The following is a 23,510-nucleotide window of genomic DNA, read 5'->3' on the forward strand; positions in this document are numbered from 1 at the left end:
AAGAAAGAAAGAAAGAAAGAAAGAAAGAAAGAAAGAAAGAAAGAAAGAAAGAAAGAAAGAGAAAGAAAGAAAAAAAAAAACTACATTGAAAAAAAAGGAAACCTGAATAAATCAGGAACTTTAAAAATAAATAAATAAATAAATAAATCAGGAACTTTAGTTAAGGGTAATATTTGATATTTGTTAGTGGTAATATTTATTCATTATTGTAACATGTACCATACTAATGTATGTTGTTAATAATTAGGGAAAGCATGTGGAGAGTATATGGAATTCTCCATACTGTCTTTGTAATTTTTCTGTAAATCTAAAACCATTCTAAAAGATAAACTTTTTTTAAAAGGAAGGAGAGTATATAATTTTCTTATAAGAGAAATTCTATACTTTTTATTCAACTTTCTTCTCAAGAAAGCTCAAGAAGTATCACTAATGGTCATTTTACCTTTTTAAAGGAAAGTGTTATTTTTTGTAAGAGTATTTGCACTTTAATACTTTCTTCTAATTATCAATTTAAGATTTCACACTTCTGAAAGGATTTGGGGCATATTTTTCATGGCATGCAATAATTAATAGGTAAATATATTAATATTCAGTAAATATATTAATATTCATATGCTTACTTGATTAGTGTATATTATATTCATGAAATTAGTCTTCAAAATTCATTGTCGAAAAGATACTTGTGTAGCGGGATAATCACTTTTCACATTCCAAATAGTTTACTTGTCTCAGTTTAGCCTAATATTTCATTTCATCCTATATTTCTTATTTATTGTTTTCTTAGTCCTTATTCATGGTGTCAGTGTTCTCTATTAAGATCTCTCTCTATCTCCCTTTCTCTCTCTCTCTCTCTCTGTCATTCTCAGATACCGCAAGGAATGTTTATTCTCTGGAAGAGAAAATGATTGGAAAGTACATGATTATAATGAGTATCACAGGCTTTATTTGCCTTCTCTTCATTTTCTTTTTGGACACTACTTTGTGGAAGCTAAGAACATTTTTCAATCAATATATTTACTTTGGTATCTATAAGACATTCAAGAAGGTGAGTAATTAAGCATGAGCCTTAACTCCAAGCAAAATCTTAAAAAAGAAAAAAAAAAAAAGGTGGGAGGGGTGCCTGGGTGGCTCAGTTGGTTAAGACCCTGCCTTGGCTTAGGTCGTGATCTCAGAGTCCTGGGATCAAGCCCCTTATCGGGCTTCCTGCTAGCAGAGAGTCTGTTTGTCCCTCTCCCTCTCCCTCTCCCTCTGCCTCTCCCTGGCTTGTGCTCATGCTCTCTCTTGCTCACGGTCTCTCAAATAAATAAATAAAATCTTAAGGAAAAAAAAAAAGAATAACTCCAAGCAAATGGAACATTAGGCCTAAAAATCATGTATCTATACATGACTATCTCAGTTACTGGTAAAAGAAAAATCTGTGTTCACAGAAATATATTTTCTTTTTTTAAATAAAGATTTATTTCTTTATTTTAGGGAGGGAGAGAGAGTGAGCTGGGGGGATGGGGGCAGAGAGAGAGAGAATCCTGAAGCACAATCCCTGCTGAGCACAGAGCACAAGCCCAACAAGGGGCTGGCTCCATCTCAGGAGTCTGAGATCATGACCTGAGCTGAAACCAAGAGTGGCTGCTTAACTGAGCCACCCAGGTGCCCCAGAAATGTATTTTCTTAAATAAAATCTATTGAGGTAATTTACCTACAAAAAACTATATTTGTTTTTATTGATTATTTCAAAGAACCAAACTTTGTGTTTACTAATTTCCTTTATTGTTGACTGTTTCCTTTTTCACTGATATTTTTGGTCTTTAAAATTTTTTCTTCATGCTGCTTGCTTTTGGGTTACTTCCCTCCTAGCTTCTTTATGGAAAGATTGAAACTACAGGTTTTAGGGCTTTCTTCTGTAATAATATAAACATTTAAAGCAAAACAGTCCTCTAGCTGTACCCTGAAAAAATTTGATTTCTTCTATTTTCATTATCATTCAAATGTTTAAGTATTTTTTAAATTTCCTGTATGATTTCTTCTTTTGATGTATGGATTAATTAAAGGTCTGTAAATAAATTTAAAAATATTTGGGAACTTTCTAGATATATTAATTGTTACTGATTTCTACTTTAATTCCTTTGTGGTCAAAAAACATACTCTATGGTCAATCCTTTTAAATTAATTGATAATTGCTGTATGGCTCAGCATATGATCTATCTTGGTGATATGCCATGTGCATGTGAAATAAATGTGTATTTTGTATCTGTTAGTTGTAATGTTCTACAAATATCAATTAGGTTATGATGGTTGATAGGATTGCATACATCATCCAGTCTCTAACTGATATTTTTGTTAGATTTATCTTTCAATTGCTGAGAAAATAGTGTAAAATCTCCAATCCTAGTTATAGGTTTGTTTATTTCTCCCTTTAATTTTGTCATTTTTAAAAATATATTTTGAATCATTAAGCCAATAAACATTAACTATTATATGTTTTTCTGATAAACTGAATTATAGAGTGTCACTGGTAATGACATATATCTCTGGTAATATTCTTTGTCTTAAAGTCTATTTCCTGTGACATTAATGTGGCACCTTCACTCTTGTACATAGTTTCTCATGGTATGCCATTTTATATACATTTATTTTCAAACTTCCGTCTTTACATTTAAAGTGGCTCACTGTAAACAGCATGAAATTGGGTCCTGACTTTGTATCCATTCTGATAATCTCTGACTTTTCAATTTGAGCATTTAGTCCTTCATTGATAAATTTGTATTTCCATCTCCCACATATATTAGTTATCTTCTGTTTGTCCTTTCAGTTTTTTGTATCACTCTTTTCACATTTCTGCCTTAACTTGGGTTAATTGAACATATTGGAATTCCATTTTAATTTTTCAGTTCACTCTAGCAATACTTCTATATTTATCTTTAGTTGTCAATGCAGGGTTTACAAAATATGTAGTTAATTTGTCATAGTCTCTTTATAGTTAATATTGTAAAATGTAGTAAATGTGAAACTGTAAACGTCCATTTCTATCCCTCATTGCTTTTAATGCTGTAGTTGGCGTATGTCTTACGTCTATATATGACATTATGTTATTAACCATGAAAAATAATATATTTTGCTTTAATACACTATGTACTTCAAAGTAACCAACAGGAAAATCATTTTGTATTTACCTAGATACTTAGCATCTCTGGTGCTATTCATTCTTTCCTGTATATATGTTTCCTTCTGCTGTGGTTTTCCTTTAGACTGAAAACTTACTTAAGGACTTACTTTAGTTAACAATTAGAGAAGAACTATGTTAGTCTTCTTTTATCTGAGAATATCTTTATTTACCTTCATTCTTGGAGTGTATTTTTGCTTTCTTTAGAAGCCTAGGTTGATAGTTGGGTTTTTTCTTGGCACTCTACGATGTCTTTTCACTATCTTCTGGCTCCTTTTAATTCATATGAGAAGATACCAGTCAAATTGTTTTCTCTTGTATGTAATGCATTGCTTTTCTTTGGCTGTTTTTGAGTTTATCATTATCTTTGGTTTCCATCAGTTTGACTATGATGTACCAAGGCATGATGCCAACTTGGCTAAGCCAGAACCTTATTTGCCAGAATCTTCTTCCCTGTATTATTCCGATTTAGAGTTGGTAAGGAAAGAAATACACATGAGATTTGGAAGGCAGAACTGAAGCAGACTTACTAGCCTCAGTCTTATAGCAGAGCATCGCTCTCCTTGTCCACTCCAAACTGTACTAGCAGCTGTGCATAATGCCACTAAAAAGAGTATCATCCAACATAAATCAAGCCACAGTTGTTTACTTAGGATAGATCAGGGAACGGCATTGTCATTTCCCATAATTTTATTCTTTTTTTAATACTTGTTCATTATATTGCTGTGTTTGATAAAGTAATGAATATCTAGCAGTTCATTTTACTGCATTTTTCCTGTACATATGTTTATATCTTACTTATTTTTACTAAGTTTTTAATTTTAATTCCAGTATAGTTAACATATAGTGTTATATTAGTTTCGGGTATACAGTATAGTGATTCAAAAATTCTATGCCTTACTGAGTGCTCATCATGATAAGTGTACTCTTAATCCTCTTCACCTACTTCATTTATCCCCCCCATCCACCTACTTTCTGGTAACCACCAGTTTGTTCTCTATAGTTAAGAGTCAGCTTCTTGGTTTGTCTCTTTCTCTTTTTTTCTTTGTCTTGTTTCTTAAATTCCACATATGAGTGAAATCATATGGTATTTATCTTTCTCTGACTTATTATACCTAGCATTATTCTCTCTAGCTCCATCCCTATTGTTTCAAATGGCAAGATTCCATTTTTATGACTAATATTCCACTATATATATATATATATATATATATATATATATCACTTCTTCTTTATCCATTCAGTGGACATTTGGACTATTTCTATAATTTGGCTATTGTAAATAATGCTACAATAAACACAGTGGTGCATGTGTCCCTTTGAACCAATGTTTTTGTATTCTTTGGGCAAATAACCAAAGTGCAATTGCTATTTTTAGCATTTTGAGGAACCTCCATACTGTTTTCCACAGTGGCTGTGCCAGTTTCCATTCCCACCATACAGTGGTCCTTTTTCTCCACATGCGAGCCAACAGCTGTTGTTTCTTGTGCTGTTGATTTTAGCCATTCTGACAGGTGTGAGGTGATATCTCATTGTAGTTTTGATTTGCATTTCCCTGATGATGAGTGATGTTGAGCATCTCTTCACATGTCTGTTAGCCATCTGGATGTCTTCTTCAGAAAAATGTCTGTTCAGTGTCTTCTGCCCATTTTGTAATTGGATTATTTGTTTTTTGGGTGTTGAGTTGTATAAGTTCTTTACATATTTTGGATACTAACCCTTTATTGTATATGTCATTTGCAAAAATCTTCTCCCATTCAGTAGGTTGTCTTTTAGTTTTGATTGTTTCCTTCACTATGCAGAAGCTTTTTATTTTGATGTAGTCCCAATAGTTTATTTTTGCTTTTGTTTCTCTTGCCTCAGAAAACGTATCTCGAGACAAGTTGCTATGGCTGATATCAAAGAGGTCACTACTGTGTTCTCTTTTAGAATTTTAATGGTTTCAGGTCTCACATTTAGGTCTTTAACCCATTTCAAATTTATTTTTGTGTGTACAGTGAAAGAAAGTGGCCCAGTTTCTTTCTTTAGCATATTGCTTTCCAGTTTTCCCAACACCATTTGTTGAAGAGACTGTCCTTTTCCCATTCGATATTCTTTCCTGCTTTGTCAAAGATTAATTGACCATATAACTGTGGGTTGATTTTGTATCCTGCAACTTTATTAACTCATGTATCAGTTCTAGCAGTTTTTTGGTGGAGTCTTTCGGGTTTTCTATGTAGTATCATGTCATCTGCAAATAGTGAAAGTTTCTTCCTAACCAATTTGAATGCCTTTTATTGATTCTTGTTGTCTGATTGCTGTAGCTAGGACTTCCAGCACTATGTTGAATAAAAGTGGTGAGAGTGGACATCCTTGCCTGTAGTGTCTTTTTTTAGTGGCATCTTTATCTGGTTTTGGTATCAGCATAATGCTGGTCTCATAAAATGAACTTGGAACTTTTTCTTCTTTTTCTATTTTCTGGAAAAGTTTGAGAAGAATAGGTGTTAACTCTTCTTAGATGTTTGGTAGAGGGGCACCTGGGTGGCTCGGTCATTAAGCATCTGCCTTTGGCTCAGGTCATGATCCCAGGGTCCTGGGATCGAGCCCCACATCGGGCTCCCTGCTCAGCGGGAAGCCTGCTTCTCCCTCTCTCACTCCCCCTGCTTGTGCTCCTGCTCTCACTATATCTCTCTCCTTCTCTGTCAAATAAATAAATAAAAATAAATAAATGTTTGGTAGAATTTGCCTGTAAAGCCATCTGGTCCTGGACTTTGGTTGGTTGGGAGTTTGTGATTACTGACCCCAATTTCATTGCTGGCGATCAGCCTGTTCAAGTTTTCTATTTCTTCTTGTTTCAGCTTTGTTAGTTTCTATGTTTCTAGGAATTTATCTATTTCTTCTAGGTTATCAGTTTGTTGGCATACAGTTTTTCATAATATTCTCTTATGATTGTGTTTCTGTGGTGTTGGTTTTAGGCAGCATATAGGTGGGTATTGTTTTTTTTTTTTTTATCCACTCTGTCACCCTGTGTTTTTTGAATGGAGCATTTAGTCCATTTGCATTCAAAGTAATTCTTGAAAGATATGTATTTATTGCCATTTTATTACTTGCTTTGTGGTTATTTCTGAAGTTTTTCTGATCCTTTCTTGTCTTTCTCTCTTTTGTGTTTTGCTGATTTTCTTTAGTGATGTATTTGGAGTTATTTCTCTTCATTCTTTACATGTTTATTAGTGGTTTTTGATTTGTGGTTACCGTTAGGTTTTTACATAACTTCCTCTGCATATAGCAGTCTATATTAAGTTTATGGTTGTTTAGGTTTAAACCCATATTTTCCCCTCTCCTCCCCACATTATATATATGTGGTGCCATATTTCATTTCCTTTTATTTCATTAATTCCTACACTGAATTTTTACTGCTTTTGTGTTTCCCACCTTTATACTGTCATTTTCGGTCTTTCCTTTCCACTCTTTAAAGTCCCCTTTAATATTTCTTGCAGGGTTGGTTTAGCGATCATAAACTCCTTTAGTTTTTTTGTGTGTTTGGGAATCTCTTTACCTCTCCTTCTATTCTGCATGATAACCTTGCTGGATAGAAGTATTCTTGGCTACAGATTTTTCCCAATCAGCACTTTGAATATATCATGCCACTCCCTTCTGGCTTGCAAAGTTTCTGCTTTAAAATCTCGTGCTAGGGGCACCTGGGTAGCTCAGTCATTAAGGGTCTGCCTTTGGCTCAGGTCATGATCCCAGGTTCCTGGGATTGAGCACTGCATGGGGCTCCCTGCTCCACAGGAGGCCTGCTTCTCCCTCTCCCACTCCCCCTGCTTGTGTTCCCTCTCACACTGTGTCTCTCTCTGTCAAATAAATAAATAAAATCTTTAAAAAAAAAAAAAAAAATCTCGTGCTAGCCTTGTGGGTTTTCCCTTGCAAGTTACGGTTTCCTTTTTCTTCCTGATTTTACATTTTTTTGTTTTCACTATATTTTGCCAATCTAATTATAGTATGTCTTGCTATGGGTCTGCTTCTCTGTGCCTCCTGCATCTGGATATCTTTTTCCTTCCTCAGATAGGGATATTTTTAACTATTATTTCTTCACATAAATTTTCTGCCCCCTCTCCTATCTTTTTCTTCTGGAACTACTATAATATGAATGTTATTACATTTGATGGAGTCACTGAGTTCCCTAAGTCTGTTCTTATTTTGCATTATTCTTTTATCTCTCTTTTGTTCAGTTTGATTACTTTCCATTACTCTGTCTTCTAGGTCGTTAATTCGTTCCTCTGCTTCTTCCATCCTGCCTTTCATTCCATCAAGCATGCTTCTCATTTTGTTTATTGAGCCCTTTATCTATGCTATGTTATTTCTTATCTCTATGATAAGGGTCTCACTCATATCTTTCACTCTTTTCTTAAGTCCAGTGAGTATCCTTATGATCACTGCTTTAAATTCTGTATTAGGCATGTTACTTATATGTGTTTCTTTTAGATCTCAGGCCACGGCCTTGTCCCGTTCTTTCATTGGGGATAAATTTCTCAGTCAGCTCTTTCTTCTGCTCTTAAAAGTAGTGACTTTATGAAGAAGAGGTCCTGTACTGCCCTGCAGTGCAATGTCCCCTGCTCAGCAGAACCTGACACTTTAGGAGAGTATCCTTTGTGTTGCTTTTACCCTGCTATTGTCTCTGAGTCACTTATCATTTCAGTGCAGTCATCTGCACTCACTGCCTGTTATGGGCTGTGCTCACTCTCTGAGGTATTAGTGGGATCCAGGCAGGCCAGCTCTAAGGGGGCGTGCCTGCCAGCGAATGTGGGAGTGAGGCAGGGGTGTGAGCAAAATTTGAGCTGGGCTACTAGTCCTATACCAGATCCCCTAAAGCACTGTGACAGCTGAGGGCTCTAGACCATGGCAGCTGGTGGGGGAGGCTGAGCCAGCAATGGCTGGACACAGTTGGGGCTAGTTCATGAAGGTGGCTCAGGGAGTATAGCTCAGTGCCAAGTTGGATGTGCACAGTGCAGTGCCACACTTGTGCACCAGGCAGCTGTGTAGGGGCACACGTGTTAACAAAATTTGCCCTGAGCCCAGAGCCAAGGCTAGCAGACTCCGAGTCGGTGAGTCCTCAGGAGAACTCATGGGCTTCGTGCAGTGCCAGCCCATTAGGTAGCAAATGTCTGTTCAGCACCACCTCCTGCAGATAGCTTTGTGTTTATGCTGGGGGCTGGGGGAGGAAAATGGAATGTGCCGGCTCCCTTGTTTTCAGAGAAGTCCTCCAACACACTCTGAAATCAGTATGCAGAGATCTGTCTCTTTTAAAAACTCATGGAATTCAGCCCCTCTGGTTTTTAAAGCCAAATATTATGGGGATTAGTCTTCCTTGTTTAAGCTCCCTGGTGCAAGCGCCTGTTTCTCTGCTCATGCATAGCTCCCTCCCTCATATGGGCAGCCTCCCTCTACCTTTCTGACCTTTGTAACCTTTCAGATGCAGCTTCTTCTCTACATTTAGCTGTGGAGTTTGTTCTGCCAATCTTCAGATTGCTCTCCTGTTTATTTACTTGGATGTGGATGATACCTAGTTATAAACATGGGATGGGGAGAGCTCAGGCTCCTCCTACTCCACCATCTTCCCAAGCTCTGTCCTATACCACTTCTTTATCCATTAATCATCTATTAATGGACACTTGGGCTGCTTCCATAATTTGGCTATTGTAATAATGCTGCTATAAACATAGGGGTGCATGTATGCCTTTGAATTAGTGTTTTTGCATTTTGGGGTTATATACCAGTAGTGAAATTGCTGGATATAGTGTAGTTCTATTTTTAACTTTTTGAGGAACCTCCATACTGATTTCCAGAGTGGCTGCACCAGTTTCCATTCCCACCAACAGTGCACCAGGATTCCTTTTTCTCCACATCCTCACCAACACTCGTTGTTTCTTGTGTTGTTGACTTTAGCCATCCTGACAGGTGTGAGGTGGTATCTCATTGTAGTTTTGATTTGCATTTCCCTGATGATGAGTGATGTTGAGCATCTTTTCATGTGTCGGTTGGCCATCTGGATGTCTTCTTTCAAAAAATGTCTGTTCATGTCTTCTGCTCATTTTGTAATTGGATTATTTGTTTTTGGGGTGTTGAGTTGTGTAAGTTCTTTATATATTTTGGATGCTAACCCTTTATGGAATATGTCATTTGCAAATATCTTCTCCCATTTCATAGGTTGCCTTTTAGTTTTGTTGATTGTTTCCTTCACTGTACAGAAGCTTTTTGTTTTGATTTAGTCCCAAGAGTAAAACATTTTTACTTTTATTTCTCTTGTCTCAGGAGACATATCTAGAAAAATCTTGCTGTGGCCAATGTCAAAGAAATTATTGCCTATGTTCTCTTCCAGGAATTTTATGGTTTCAGGTCTCACATTTAGATCTGTAATCCATTTTATATTTATTTTTATGTATGGTATGAGAAAGTGGTCCAGTTTCATTCTTTTGCATGTTTGCTCTGCAGTTTTCCCTACACCATTTGTTGAAGAGACTGTCTTTTTCCCATTGTATATTCTTTCCTCCTCTGTTGAAGATTCATTGACCATATAACTGTGGCTTTATTTCCGGGTTTTCTGTTCTGTTCTGTTCTATTGATCTATGTGTCTGTTATTGTTCCAGTACCATATTGTTTTGATTAGTACAGCTTTGTAATATAACTTGAAGTCTGGAATTGTGATATCCTGTCTTGTTTCATTTCATTTTTAAGGTTCTTTTGACTACTTAGAGTCTTTGTGGTTACATACAAATATTGGGATTATTTGTTCTAGTTCTCTGAAAAAATCTGTTGGTAATTTGATAGGGATTGCATTAAATGTGTAGATTGCTTTGGGTACAATAGACAGTTTAACAATATTTGTCCTTCCAATTAATGAGCATAGAATGTCTTTCCATTTTTTTGTGTCATCTTTAATTTTTTCATCAGTGTTTTATAGTTTTCAGAGTACAGATCTCCCATGGTTCAATTCTTACAACATTTATAATTCTTAGAGTTGCAGTTAAATAGCATGGGTGTTTTTTCCAATTTCTGTTTACCAATAAGATTATATTTTAGGGGCGCCTTGGTGGCTCAGTCAGTTAAGCATCCAACTCTTGATTATGGCTCAGGTCATGGTCCCAGTGTCGTGGGATCGAGCCCCGTGTTGGGCTCTGCACTCAGTGCAGAGTCTGCTTGTCCCTCTCTCTTTGCTCCTCCTCCTAGTCTCCCTCTCTCTCTAAACTAAATAAATAAAGTCTTTTAAAAAAAAGATTATATTTTGACCCATGCCCTAACCTTGTGTTAGCATTTGGCACTCTTTAGGAGTTGGTGAAAACAAAGGAATAATTCCAGTCATATTTTAAAATTGAGAAGTTTTAACTAAGAGGTAATTTTTTACTTTAATTTTAATAAAATTAAAAGTGGTAAAGATGAATCCCAGCTTGGGGTGTCTTACACAGACTGTCAGAGTCTCAGCAACTTCCCAACTCCTCATCTCTTCAGAACTTATTTTTTTTCTTGTCTGGATGGCAATATGTTGGGGTTTTTTTTCTCCTTTGCCCATAAGTTTTGGTAACTTCACCAACATATATCATAGTATGTATTTCAATATTCTTTTTCTTGGGATGTGATTTCTTTAATTTCAAAGTTAGTCATCTAAGTTTTACCATCTTTGAATTTTTACAGATATTTATAGGTGCGAAACCATTACAGTCTCATCATAATCAAAATATAGAATATTTCCCTCATATCAGAAGTTTCCCTTTGCAAGGAGCTCTTAGGTTTACTCACTTAGTATTCTTCTGAGGTTCAGAGTATCTGTGGTAATGTCCCATTATTCATTCTTCATATTGGTAATTTGTTTATTTTTTTACCGATCAGTTAAACTAAAGTTGTAGATATTTTAAATAACCCACTTTTGGTTGCATTGATTTTTTTCTTCTATGATTTGTATTTCCAGTAACACTGAGTTCACTCTTGTCATTATTATATCTTTCTGCTTATTACGGATTTACTTGTATTATTTGACTTTTATTTCTAGTTTCTTCTGGTAAAAGTTTGGACCACTGAGACTTTATTCTTTTTTCAAAACTTTATTCTTTTTAATATAAATATTTAATGATATAAATCTCTCTAATCACTGCTTTAGCTGCATCTCACAGATTTTGAAATATCATGTTTTCATTTCATTCTCTTCAAAACCTATTCTAATATCTTTCATGATTCCTTTTTTGATGCATGAGTTATTTGTAAAGAGTGTTGTTTAATTTCTAAATATTTCAGAATTTTATAGATATTGTTCTGCTGTTGATTTCTAATTTTCTTATTATTGCTGGAGTACATATTCTTCTGTCTTCATAAATTTATGAAGTTGTTTCATGGCCCAAAATATATGCCCTATCTTGGCGAATGTTCCTTGTGTACCTGAAAAAATGCATATTCTGCTTCTATTGGTACAGTGTTCTTTAACTGTTAACTAGAAAAAGTTGTTTAATAATGTTGTTCAATTTTTCTGTATTCTGTTTTTTTCATCAACATGTTGTACCAACTGTCAAGAGATTAGTGTTAAAGACTCTAAGCATGGCAGTGGATTTGCCTATTTCTCTTTCTTCTTTCCTTTTTTCTCTCTCTCTTTCTTTCTTTCTTTCTTTCTTTCTTTCATTTCTTGGTTTTGGCCTTATCTAATATTTTAGAGTCTAAAATATTAGGGGCACATACACTTAGGATTTTTATATCCTCTTGATGAATTGACCCTTTATCATTATGTAATTGCTTTTTTAAAAAGTCTCTGGTGATATTCCTTGTTCTATAATATACTCTGTCTGATGTTACTCTGCCAATTTTTTCATGTATACATTTTGCATGATGTATCTTTTTTTACCATTTGATCTTTAACCTGTGTATATTATTATATTTGAAATGAGTTTCTTATAGATAGCATAGTTTACTTTGTTTTAAAGATTATTTATTTATTTATTTGACAGAGAGAGAGAGAGACAGCAAGAGAGGGAACGCAAGCGGGGGGGAGTGGGAGAGGGAGAAGAAGGCTTCCTGCAGAGCAGGGAGCCCGATGCGGGGCTCGATTCCAGGACCCTGGGATCATGACCTGAGCCAAAGGCAGACGCTTAACGACTGAGCCACCCAGGCACCCCTTCATGTCTTCTTTTGGATTAGCAGTATTTTTATGATTCATTTGCATCTCCACTACTAATTGATTAGCTGAGCCTCTTGGTTGTAACAATATAAACTCTTCCAATCCGTGCGCACAGAATATCTTTTCCTTTGTGTCTTTTCAATTTTCTTTCATTGTCTTGTAGTTCTCCGTGTACAGGAATTTCACCTACATGATTAAATTTATTCCTAAGTATTTTATTCTTTCTAATGCAGTTGTAAATGGGATTGTTTTCTTAATTTCTCTTTCTGATAGATCATTATTAGTGTACAGAAATGCAACAGATTTTTGTACATTGATTTTGTAAACTGCAACTTTACTAAATTCACTAGTTCTCTTTCTTACGATTTTATCTCCTTTTGAATTTCTTTTGTTCATATATTGTTTTCCTAATTTCATTAAATTGTCTATTTGTGTTCTCTTATAGCTCACTGAACTTCTTTAAAATAATTATCTTGGGGCACCTGGGTGGCTCAGTTGGTTAAGCGACTGCCTTCAGCTCAGGTCATGATCCCAGGGTCCTGGGATTGAGCCCCACATCGGGCTCCCTGCTCGGCCAGAGCCTGCTTCTCCCTCTCCCACTCCCCCTGCTTGTGTTCCCTCTCACGCTGTCTCTCTCTCTGTCTCTCTGTCAATTAAATAAATAAATAAATAAATAAAATCTTTAAAATAATTATCTTGAATTATTTTCTCAGGTAATTTTAAAATCTACAGTTCTTTGGGATAAGTTACATGAAATTCATTGCGTTTCTTTAGTGGTATCATGTTTTGTATTTAAAATTTTTTGTTGTTGTTTCTTGATTTTTTTGTGTGTTCCTTGTAGCCTTGTATATATGTCTGTGCATTTGTAGGAACAGTCACCTCTTCCAGACTTTATACACTGGCTTAGGTGGGGAAAGACCTTTACCTACATGTGGGTCTGAAGGCACCAGGTGGGTGGAGTGTGGCATCTCTGGCTCTGGTTCAGTGGAGTACAGCAGCATCTCTGGCTCAAGGTGTTGGGGTGAACAGTAGAATAAACTATGGGCTGTTCTATCAGCTGAGTTTAGCATTATTGAAGGCTGCAAGGGTCTTTGGCAGTAAAGGCTTTAGCGTCTCTAGCAGCAGTGAGGGCTGCTGGTGTCCTTAATGACAATGGCTTCTGGGATCTTCTTGTTCTACTTTTCTCTCAAGAAGAGAGATTGTGAACGAAGAGATTCTTCTTGGTACCAAGCTGGGCTAAGTTGAGGAATGGGTTGATGTGGGTAAAATGCATCCTCTACTTTTCTATTTGGCCATCCCTGGATTTTCTCCTCCACCAGGTTGCTGCAGCCTCTTTAAATGTACTCCAGAGCTCTCCAAGGGTTATTTTCTCTGTGGTATTTGTTAAATCATTGATTTGGAGGGGGCCAGCAAGCACTGGGGTCTCCTAATCCACCAGCATGCTGATATCACTCTCCATTGTTTTTTGTAAAAAGTCAGGTGTTACTCTTGTTGGGAATCTCTTATAAGTGATAAGTGTTTATCTCTCGCTTATTTCAAGATTTTCTCCTTGCCTTTGGCATTCAGCATTTTTTCTGTCTGTACAGATCTATTTGTGTTTATCATACTTGGTATTCACTAAGCTATGGATGTGTAGATTAATGTTTTTCATGAAATTTGGGAAGTTCCAGCTATTTCTTTAAATATTTTTCTGCATACTTCTCTCTTTTCCATTTGACATTCCCATTATACATATATTGATGCACTAAATGATATCCCACATTTCTCTGAAGCTTTGTTCATTTTTCTTGATTGTTTGTCTCTCCATTCTTCAGGTTTCACACTCCCTTTGTATCTATTTAAGTTTTCTAATTCTTTTTTTCTGCCAGTTCAAGTTTGTTATTGAACGCTTCTAGTGAGTTTTTCATTTTAGTTATTATACTTTTCAACTCCAGAACTTCCATTGGATTATTTCTTTTATAATTTCTATCTTGTTATTAGTAATCTTTATTTGATAAAACATTGTCATCATACCTCCCTTTATTCCTTCAAGCATGGTTTCCTTTATTTTGAAAATAGTTATAATGACTACTCTGAACTCTTTGTCTATTAAATCTAACATCTGGTCACTTAATCACAGGCAGTTACTATTGCTTGCTTTTTTTCCTGTGTATGGGACACAGTTTCCTGTTTCTTTTATATCTTTTTTTTTCTTTTTTTTTTTTGCTGAACTCTAGATATTTAAAATATGTATTGGTTCTGTGGGTATTGCCCTTTCCCAAGGAAATTTTGTTGTTTGCTAGTTTGTTTAAGTAACTGGCTGGGATGTTTCTGTGAGGTCTATTTTCCTCGTAGTGTGAAGCCTCTGGTATTGTTCTTCAGAGGATGCAGACCTGGGCATGGGTGCAGTAACCCTGGAATGACAGTGGTTTGAAGGTCTGTCTTTGTCTCTTTCCATGTCCACACCCAACTGTTCAGCTCCACTAACTGCTGGCTGATTTTTGTATTTCTTTCATCAATGCCATAATATATAAATTGCTCCATTGAGGGAACCATTCAATTTGAGCTTCTTTGCAGAAATAGTTTAAGGTCAGTGTTAAAGATTAGTTTCATTCCAGGAGGGCTCTTCATAGCTGTCTCTTTCCCTGGTTCTTTCTAGTAAATAGCTATGCTGTGGTTAATTTATATTTCTAATGAAGCTACCAGTCATTTCTTAATTGCTTTACACAAAAACTTCCATTGTTTTGAGAGGATCTTTAGGCTTGAATTTCCCTATACTATTTCAAATAAAGACAGTTTCTTTTATAAAAGAAAGTTTATTCTTTAGCCTTTCAGTGTTTAACATACTGTAATTGTAATAAGTCACACTTGATTGATCTCAGTTGTGGCTGTAGTTTTTCCTGAGGTGTCCAATTCTGGAAAAACAACACACTATGTAATCCTAATTTTTTAATTTGTGGAAATAAAAATCAATCTGTTCTGAACTGATTGGACAAAACAGTCTTCAAAATTATGCCAAATTTCTGTTCTACCATCTAGAGATCAGTTTCCTGAAGCTACTTGGTCTAGTCAAGAGTAATAAAGAGCATTATTATCTTGTAATATTTATCTTGAAAATATAGGCCAATGAGTTTCTTAGGAAAAATCTAGTTAAACCTTGCTGATTTTCTTGGCTTCTATTCCTGATGGATCTTGAAAAAAAGTTATTATTAAGTATTCATGACTGTTTTTTAGAGTTTCCCTACCCTCCTGGGATGATTTCCTTCTTAAAGATCCAAGTGATAAAATCCATTTCTATGAATGCTTTATATTCTGTCTTTTAAACAAATAGCATGATTTCCCTCAAATGTGGAATTTAAAACATAAAATGAATGAACGAGGGGCGGGGGAGAGAGAAAGAGGCAAACCAAGAAACAGACTCTGAGCTATAGAGAACAAACTGATGGTTATCAGAGGGGAGGTGGGTGAGGGGATGGGTGAAATAGGTGGTAGGGATTAAGGAGTGCACTTGTGATGAGCACCAGGTGTTGAATGGAAGTATTGAATCACTACCTTGTACACCTGAAACTAATATTACACAGTATGTTAACTAACTGGAATTTAAATAAAAACTTAAATAAATAAATAATAAATAAATAAATTTAAAGTACACATTGTAGCATGTTAATTCACACTCTTTCTACTATGTTGAATGACTTTTTCTTCTCCTCTTGACTCCACCATCATTCTTCTGATCAACCATTTATTGGTCAAAACTTAGTCAAGTTGTACATGATGCTGAGGTGATATTCAGATACTTCATGGAATGACTAAAATCTTCCTTTTTAATGTCTTTGAGATTATCCCCCAGTTTAGCTTTCACGAAACCACCCACTCTAGACCAGACACCTAAAGAGCATTCACTTTTATGATTCTTGTTTGAAAATATAGGGAAAAGTGTCCAAAGAACTATCTGGAGAATCTGATGATGAAGAGGTACAAAATGAAAGACAGAGAATCCTGGGGCAGCCTCAGGAGTTGCTGGATTCCACAGTGCTTATTAAGGAACTCACAAAGGTAACCTCATTCACTGGCCAATATACACCGGCTTCAATTATCCCCAAGAGCATGTCACTGGTGTCCAGGGCACACTGTGGTTCTTCAGAATCTATGTGTATTTTTCCAGTGTAATAGGAGAGTTCTTGTGAAACTGTCTGAAGTCATGGTCCCTAGGGTCTGAGGTATTTATTTGGTCTTCAAAGACTCTTTACTAAATAGTGTTTTCTGGATTTTTTTCAGATATATTTTAAGTATCCAGTCGTTCTGGCTGTGAAAAATATATCTGTTAGAATCCAAAGGGGGGAGTGCTTTGGATTGCTTGGATTCAATGGAGCTGGAAAAACGACTACCTTCAAAATTTTGACTGGAGAAGAAACTGTTACGTCTGGGGATGTGTTCATTGAGCACTTTAGCATCACTAAAAGTCTCCAAAAGGTAAGACACAATTACAGTCTAAGATATGAGAAGCTTGATGCCTTAGGGGTACAGGAAACAGGCAGGTGTTGAAGATAATAGACGGCAGTCATGGTAGACATTGATATTGATATTGATACTGTCGCCTCAGTAGATTCTGGAGAAAGAAATTTTTGAGTAGAGAGAGACAACAAGAATAGAATCTAAGACAAGATTATCTTTTGTGTTCTTTGAAACTGCTAGAGTAAAAGTCAAGTTCTCTCAACAGTACATCTAACATATGCCAGACAAGGTACTGTGAGGAAGGAAAGACTGGGCAGAAGATGTAGTTCACTTATAAGAGCAGTTCACTTGTAACTGAGGTCTTCATACACCTTAGAGCTCTGGAACATGATGGCCTTTCAGAATGGTCCCAAATCAAGGCAAGGTAGCTGTCTTTTGTATCCCTGAATCAGTCAGCCGTTGGGTGCACATGCCATCCGTGGGAGAGTGCATTAACTTGGGGAAAGCTAAGTGGGAACAAAAATTCAAGAAGAAGAAAATGGTCAGTGGTGTCAGATTCCAGGAAATCTCAGGCAATGTAAAGCCTGAATAGAGTGTATTGGATTTAGCAACTAAAACTTCACTGATGCAGTTAGCAAGAACTATTGTACTATGGTCAGTTGAGTGGTAGTAATGGGAGCCTAAATGGTGCATTTCTTTCTTCTTTAGTTCATGGCACATTGTCATTATGACATCAGGAAGATGGGGTTGTGGGAGCCTGCATACTCTAGGATGAACAGTATTCTAGTAACGGAGGTGAAGCTAAGAATTTGGGTTATACTTTGAAGAAAGTTAGTTTTGAAGCAAAGGGAAACATTAGAATTGACCCAAAGTTGTGAGAATGAGACAGGGGATATTTTATACATTAAACAACTTGACCACATTTATACTAGAAGGGAAAAAATTGAAATAGAGGAAGAAGCGTTGTATGATGAAAGGAGGTGAATGGGTTCTTCCAGATGGTGCTTGGGGTCAGAGATTCCAAAATTCCCAGCAGGCACTATGGAGGTTCCTCAAAAAATTAAAAATAGAAATATCATACGATCTGGAAATTTCACTACTGCGTATTTACCCAAAGAAAACAAAAACACTAATTCAAAAAAATATATGCACCCCTATGTTTATTGCAGAATTATTTACAGTAGCCAAGATATGGAAGCAACCTAAGTGTCCGTTGATAGGTGAAGGGATAAAGAAGAAGTGGTATATACAATGGACTATCACTTAGCCATAATAAAGACTGATACCTTGCCATTTGCAACAACATGGATAGATCTAGATGGTATTATGCTAAGTGAAATAAGTCAGACAGAGAAAGACAAATACCATGTGACTTTACTTATATGTGGAATCTAAGAAACAAATGATTTTATTAATTTGGGTCCTTTCTCTTTTCTTTTGGATAAGTCTGGCCAGAGGTTTACCAATCTTATTAATTCTTTCAAAGAACCAGATCCTAGTTTCATTTATCTGTTCTACTGTTCTTCTAGTTTCTATTTCATCGATTTCTGCTTTAATCTTTAATATGTCTCTTCTCCTGCTGGGTCAAGGCTTTATTTGCTGCTCTTTCTCCAGATCCTTTAGATGTAAGGTTAGCTTGTCATTTGGGATTTTTCTAATTTTTTGAGAGAGGCTTGGATGGCTATATACTTCCTTGTAAGGACCACCTTTGCAGTATCCCATAGGTTCTGAACCAATGTGTTTTCATTTTCTTTGATTTGCATGAACTGTTCAAGTTCCTCTTTAATTTCCTGATTGACCCATTCATCCTTTAGCAGGATGCTTTTTAATCTCCAAGTGTTTGCGTTCCTTTGAAATTTTTCCTTGTGGTTGAGTTCCAGTTTCAATGCATTGTAGCCTGAATATATGCAGGGATAATCTCGGTCTTTTGGTATCGTTTGAGACCTGATTTGTGACCCAGTATGTTGTCTATTCTGGAGAAAGTTCCGTGTGCACTCAAGAAGAATGAGTATTCTGTTGTTTTAGGATGGAATGTTCTGTATGTATCTACAAAGTCCATCTGGTCCAATGTGTCCCTCAAAGCTCTTGTTTCTTTGTTGATATTCTGCTTAGATGATCTGTCTATTGCTGTGTGTGGAGTGTTGAAGTCTACTATTAATGTATTATTATCAATAGGATTCTTTATTTTGGTTAATAGTTGGGTGCTCCCATGTTGGGGGCAGAGAGATTTACAACTGTTAGATTTTCTTGTTGGATAGACCTTTTAAGTATGATATAGTGTCCCTCTACATCTCTTACTACAGTCTTTGGTTTAAAATCTAATATGTCTGATAGGAGAAATGCTACCCCAATTTTCTTTTGAGATCCATTGGCATGATAAATTGTTCTCCATCCCCTCACTTTCAGTCTGGAGGTGACTTTAGGTTCAAAATGAGTCTCTTGTAAACAGTGTATGAATGGATCCTGCTTTTTTATCCAATCTGAAACCCTCTGCCATTTGATGGGAGCATTCAGCCCGTTCACGTTGAGAGTTAACTATTGAAAGATATGAGTGAAAGGGGAGGAATCATGACCAATACCAAGGAAATAGAGGCAATTATTAGAACTTATTACCAGCAGCTATAGGCCAACAAACTAGGCAAACTAGAAGAAATGGATGCATTCTCGGACACCGATAAACTACCAAGACTGAAACAGGAAGAAATAGACAATCTGAACAGACCAATAGCCAGCAAGGAAATTCAAACAGTAATCAAAAACCTCCCAAAAAAACAAGAGTCCAGGGCCAGATGGCTCCCCAGGGGAATTCTACCAAATATTTAAAGAAGAAATCATACCTATTATACTGAAGCTGTTCTAAAAAATAGAAATGGAAGGAAAATTTCCAAACTCTTTCTATGAGGCCAGCATTACCTTGGTCCCCAAACCAGACAAAGACCCCATCAAAAAGGAGAATTACAGAGCAATATCCTTGATGAACATGGATGCCAAAATTCTCACCAAGATATTAGCAGATAGGATCCAACACTATGTTAAAAAGATTATTCACCATGACCAGGTGGGACTTATTCCTGTGATGCCATGGTGGTTCCACATTTGCAAATCAATCAAACGTGATAGATCACATTAATAAAGAAGAGACAAGAACCATATGATCCTTTCAATTGATGCAGAAAAAGCATTTGACAAAATACAGCATCGTTTCTTGATTAAAAGTCTTCAAAATACAGGGATAGAGGGAACATACCTCAATGTCATAAAAGCCATCTATGAATAGCCCACAGTGAATATCATTCTCAATGGGGAAAAACTGAGAGCTTTTCCCTTAAGGTCAGGAACATGACAGGGATGCCTACTCTCACCACTGCTGTTCAACATAGTACTAGAAGTCCTAGCTTCAGCAATCAGATAAATAAATAAATAAATAAATAAATAAATAAATAAATAGCATTCAAATTGGCAAAAAGTCAAACTCTCACTCTTGAAAGATGGCATGATACTCCATGTGGAAAACCCAAAACACTCCACCCCGCCCCCAATTAGTAGAACTTATACAGCAATTCACCAACGTAGCAAGATAAAAAAATCAATGCACAGAAATCAACTGTATTTCTATACACTAACAATGTGACTGAAGAAAGAGAAATGAAGGAATTGATCCCATTTACAATTGCACAAAAACCCATAAGATACCTCAAAACGGGTGCAAGACCTCAATGTGAGACAGGAATCCATCAAAATCCTACAAGAGAATATAGGCAGTAACCTCTTCAACATTGGCCACAGCGACTTGACTTCTTTCAAGACATGTCTCTAAAAGCAAGGGAAACAAAAGCAAAAATGAGCTTTTGGGAATTCATCAAGATAAAAGTTTCTGCACAAAAAAGGGAAACAGTCAACAAACTAAGAGGCAACCCACGGAATGGGAGAAGATATTTGCAAATGACATAACAGATAAAGGGCTGGTATCCAAGATCTATAAAGAACTTCTCAAACTCAACACCCAAAAAACCAATAATCCAGTTAATAAATGGGCAGAAGACATGAACAGACACTTCTCAAAAGAAGACATACAAATGGCTAACAGACACAGGAAAAAAATGTTCAACATAACTAGCCGTCAGGGAAATACAAATCAAAACCACAATGAGATACCACCTTACACCAGTTAGAATGGCAAAAGTTAACAAGACAGGAAACAGCAAGTGTTGGCAAGGATGTGGAGAAAGGTGAACCCTCTTACACTGTTGGTGGGAATGCAAGGTGGTACAGCCACTCTGGAAAACAGTATGGAGGTTCCTCAAGATATAAAGAATAGAGCTACCCTACAACCCAGCAATTGCACTACTAGGTATTTACCCCAAAGATACAGACATAGTGAAAAGAAGGGGCACATGCACCCCAATGTTCATAGCAGCGATGTCCACAATAGTGAAATTGTGGAAGGAGCCAAGATGTCCTTCAAACATGAATGGATAAAGAAGCTGTGGTTCATATATACAATGGAATATTACTCAGCCATCAGAAAGGATGAACACCCACCATTCACATTGACATGGCTGGAACTGGAGGGGATTATACTAAGTCAAATAAGTGAAGCAGAGAAAGACAATTATCATATGGTTTCACTCATATATGGAACATAAGGAATAGTGCAGAGGACCACAGGGGAAGGGAGGGAAAACTGAATGGGAAGAAATCAGAGAGGAAGACAAACCATGAAGAACTCTGGGCTCCGGGAAACAAACTGAGGGTTACAGAGGGAGGGGTTAACAGGGTGATGGGTATTAAGGAAGGCACGTGTTTTGATGAGCACTGGGTGTTATATGCAACTAATGAATCGTTGGGCACTACATCAAAAACTAATGATTTATTATATGTTGGCTAATTGAACATTAAAAATATTTTTAAATAAAAATTTAAAAAAAATTTTTTTAAATGAACAAACAAAAACAGAAACAGACTCTAGATACAGAGAACAAAGTGGGAGTTTCCAAGAGGGAGGGGATGGGGGATAGACAAAATAGGTGAAGGGGATTAAGAGGTACAAACTTCCAGTTATAAAATAAATAAGTCATGGGGATGATAAATACAGCATAGGGGATATAGTCAGTAATATTATAATAACATTGTTTAGTGACAGATGGTAACTACACTTATCATGGTGAGCATTGCATAATGTATAGAATTGAATTACTATGTTGTACATCTGAAACTAATATAATATAGTAGGCCAACTATACTTCCATAATAAAATTTAAAGAAAATAAGTAAAAGTGGGGTATTAAAGCCTCCAACTGATATTTTTCAGCTGTTTACTTTTCCCTTCAAATCTATTATTGCTTTCTTCATATACTTTGGAGCTCTGATATTTGGTGCATATATAACTGTTCTATGTTCATGGTAAATTGATCCTTTCATCAATATATAATACTGTATTTGTCCTTGTCATAGTTATTGACTTCAGGTCTATTTTTTCTTTTTTTTTTTTCTTTTTTTTTAAAGATTTTATTTATTTGACAGAGAGAGACACAGCGAGAGAGGAAGCACAAGCAGGGGGAGTGGGAGAGGGAGAAGCAGGCTTCCCGCAGAGCAGGGAGCCCGATGTGGGGCTTGATCCCAGGACCCCGGGATCATGACCTGAGCAGAAGGCAGACGCTTAACGACTGAGCCACCCAGGCGCCCCTGGGTCTATTTTTTCTAATAATAGTACAGCCACCCAACTCTTTTGGGCACTATTTGCATGAAATTTTTTTTCTGTCCTTTTATTCTCAACCTATTTGTGTCCTTAAACATAAGCGAATCTGACTAGATAGTGGATATTTGGATCATGTTTTTTTTTTAAATTCATTTTGCCAATCTATGCCTTTTGATTGGGGAATTAAATCTATTTACATTTAAAGTAATTACTGATAGAGGGGCAGCTGGGTGACTCAATTGGTTAAGTGTCTGCCTTTGGCTCCGGTCATGATCCCGGGTCCTGGGATCCAGCCCTGCTTTAGGCTCTCCGCTCACCAGGGAGTCTGCCTCTCCCTCTCCTGCTCCTCCCCACTACTTGTGCTCTCTCTTTCTCTCAAATAAATAAATAACATCTTTAAAAAAAAAAAATAAAGTAGTTACTAAGAGAGAAGGACTTACTTTTGCCATTTCTTGTTTTCTGTATCTCTCATTTACATTTTTTGCCCCTAATTTCCTCCATTACTGCCTTATATTGTATTTAGCTGATTTTTTTGTTGTTACATTTCCTTTTGTATATATTATACACATATTTTCTTTGTGATTACCATTGGGATTTCATCTAACATCATAAAGTTGTAACCATCTCTTTTGAATTGATACCAACTGAAATTCAATCACACAAAAAACTCTACTTCTATACACCTCTGATACCATGTCCACACTTTGTCATTGTTGTCACAAAATACATCTTTATACTTTGTGTACCATTAAATATTATTTTATGCATTTACCTTTTAAATATTGTATAAAATAAATAGTTGAATCATAAATCAAAATTATAACAATTCTGGTTTTCATATGAGCTAGTGTATTTAGCTTCACCAGAGATCTTTATCTCTTTATATGGCTTTAATTTACTGTCTAGTGTCCTTTAATTTCAATGTAAAGGATTGTTTTTAGCATTTATTGTAGGGTAGATCTGATGGTAATAAACTCCCTCATCTTTTATTTGTTGGGGAATTTCTTATTTTCTCCTTATTTTTGAAGGACAGTTTTGTTGGTATAGAATTCTTGGCTGATGTTTTTTTCTCACCTTAAATATAT

At 36.2% G+C, this 23,510-nt stretch overlaps 1 protein-coding gene across 1 annotated transcript in view; it reads left to right on the top strand.

Moving 5' to 3' along the window:
- Positions 1-23,510, top strand: part of LOC116626774 (ATP-binding cassette sub-family A member 3-like) — a 199,460-nt gene that overhangs the window by 88,508 nt on the left and 87,442 nt on the right. Inside the window, exons 22-24 of the mRNA XM_032396277.1 lie at positions 867-1,045; positions 16,203-16,328; positions 16,551-16,745. Coding sequence (XP_032252168.1) covers positions 867-1,045; positions 16,203-16,328; positions 16,551-16,745 — 500 coding nt within the window. The remainder of the gene's footprint in view (positions 1-866; positions 1,046-16,202; positions 16,329-16,550; positions 16,746-23,510) is intronic.

The sequence above is a fragment of the Phoca vitulina genome, unplaced genomic scaffold, assembly GCF_004348235.1.
Source record: "Phoca vitulina isolate PV1807 unplaced genomic scaffold, GSC_HSeal_1.0 scaffold90, whole genome shotgun sequence".
NCBI classification, from domain to species: domain Eukaryota; kingdom Metazoa; phylum Chordata; class Mammalia; order Carnivora; family Phocidae; genus Phoca; species Phoca vitulina.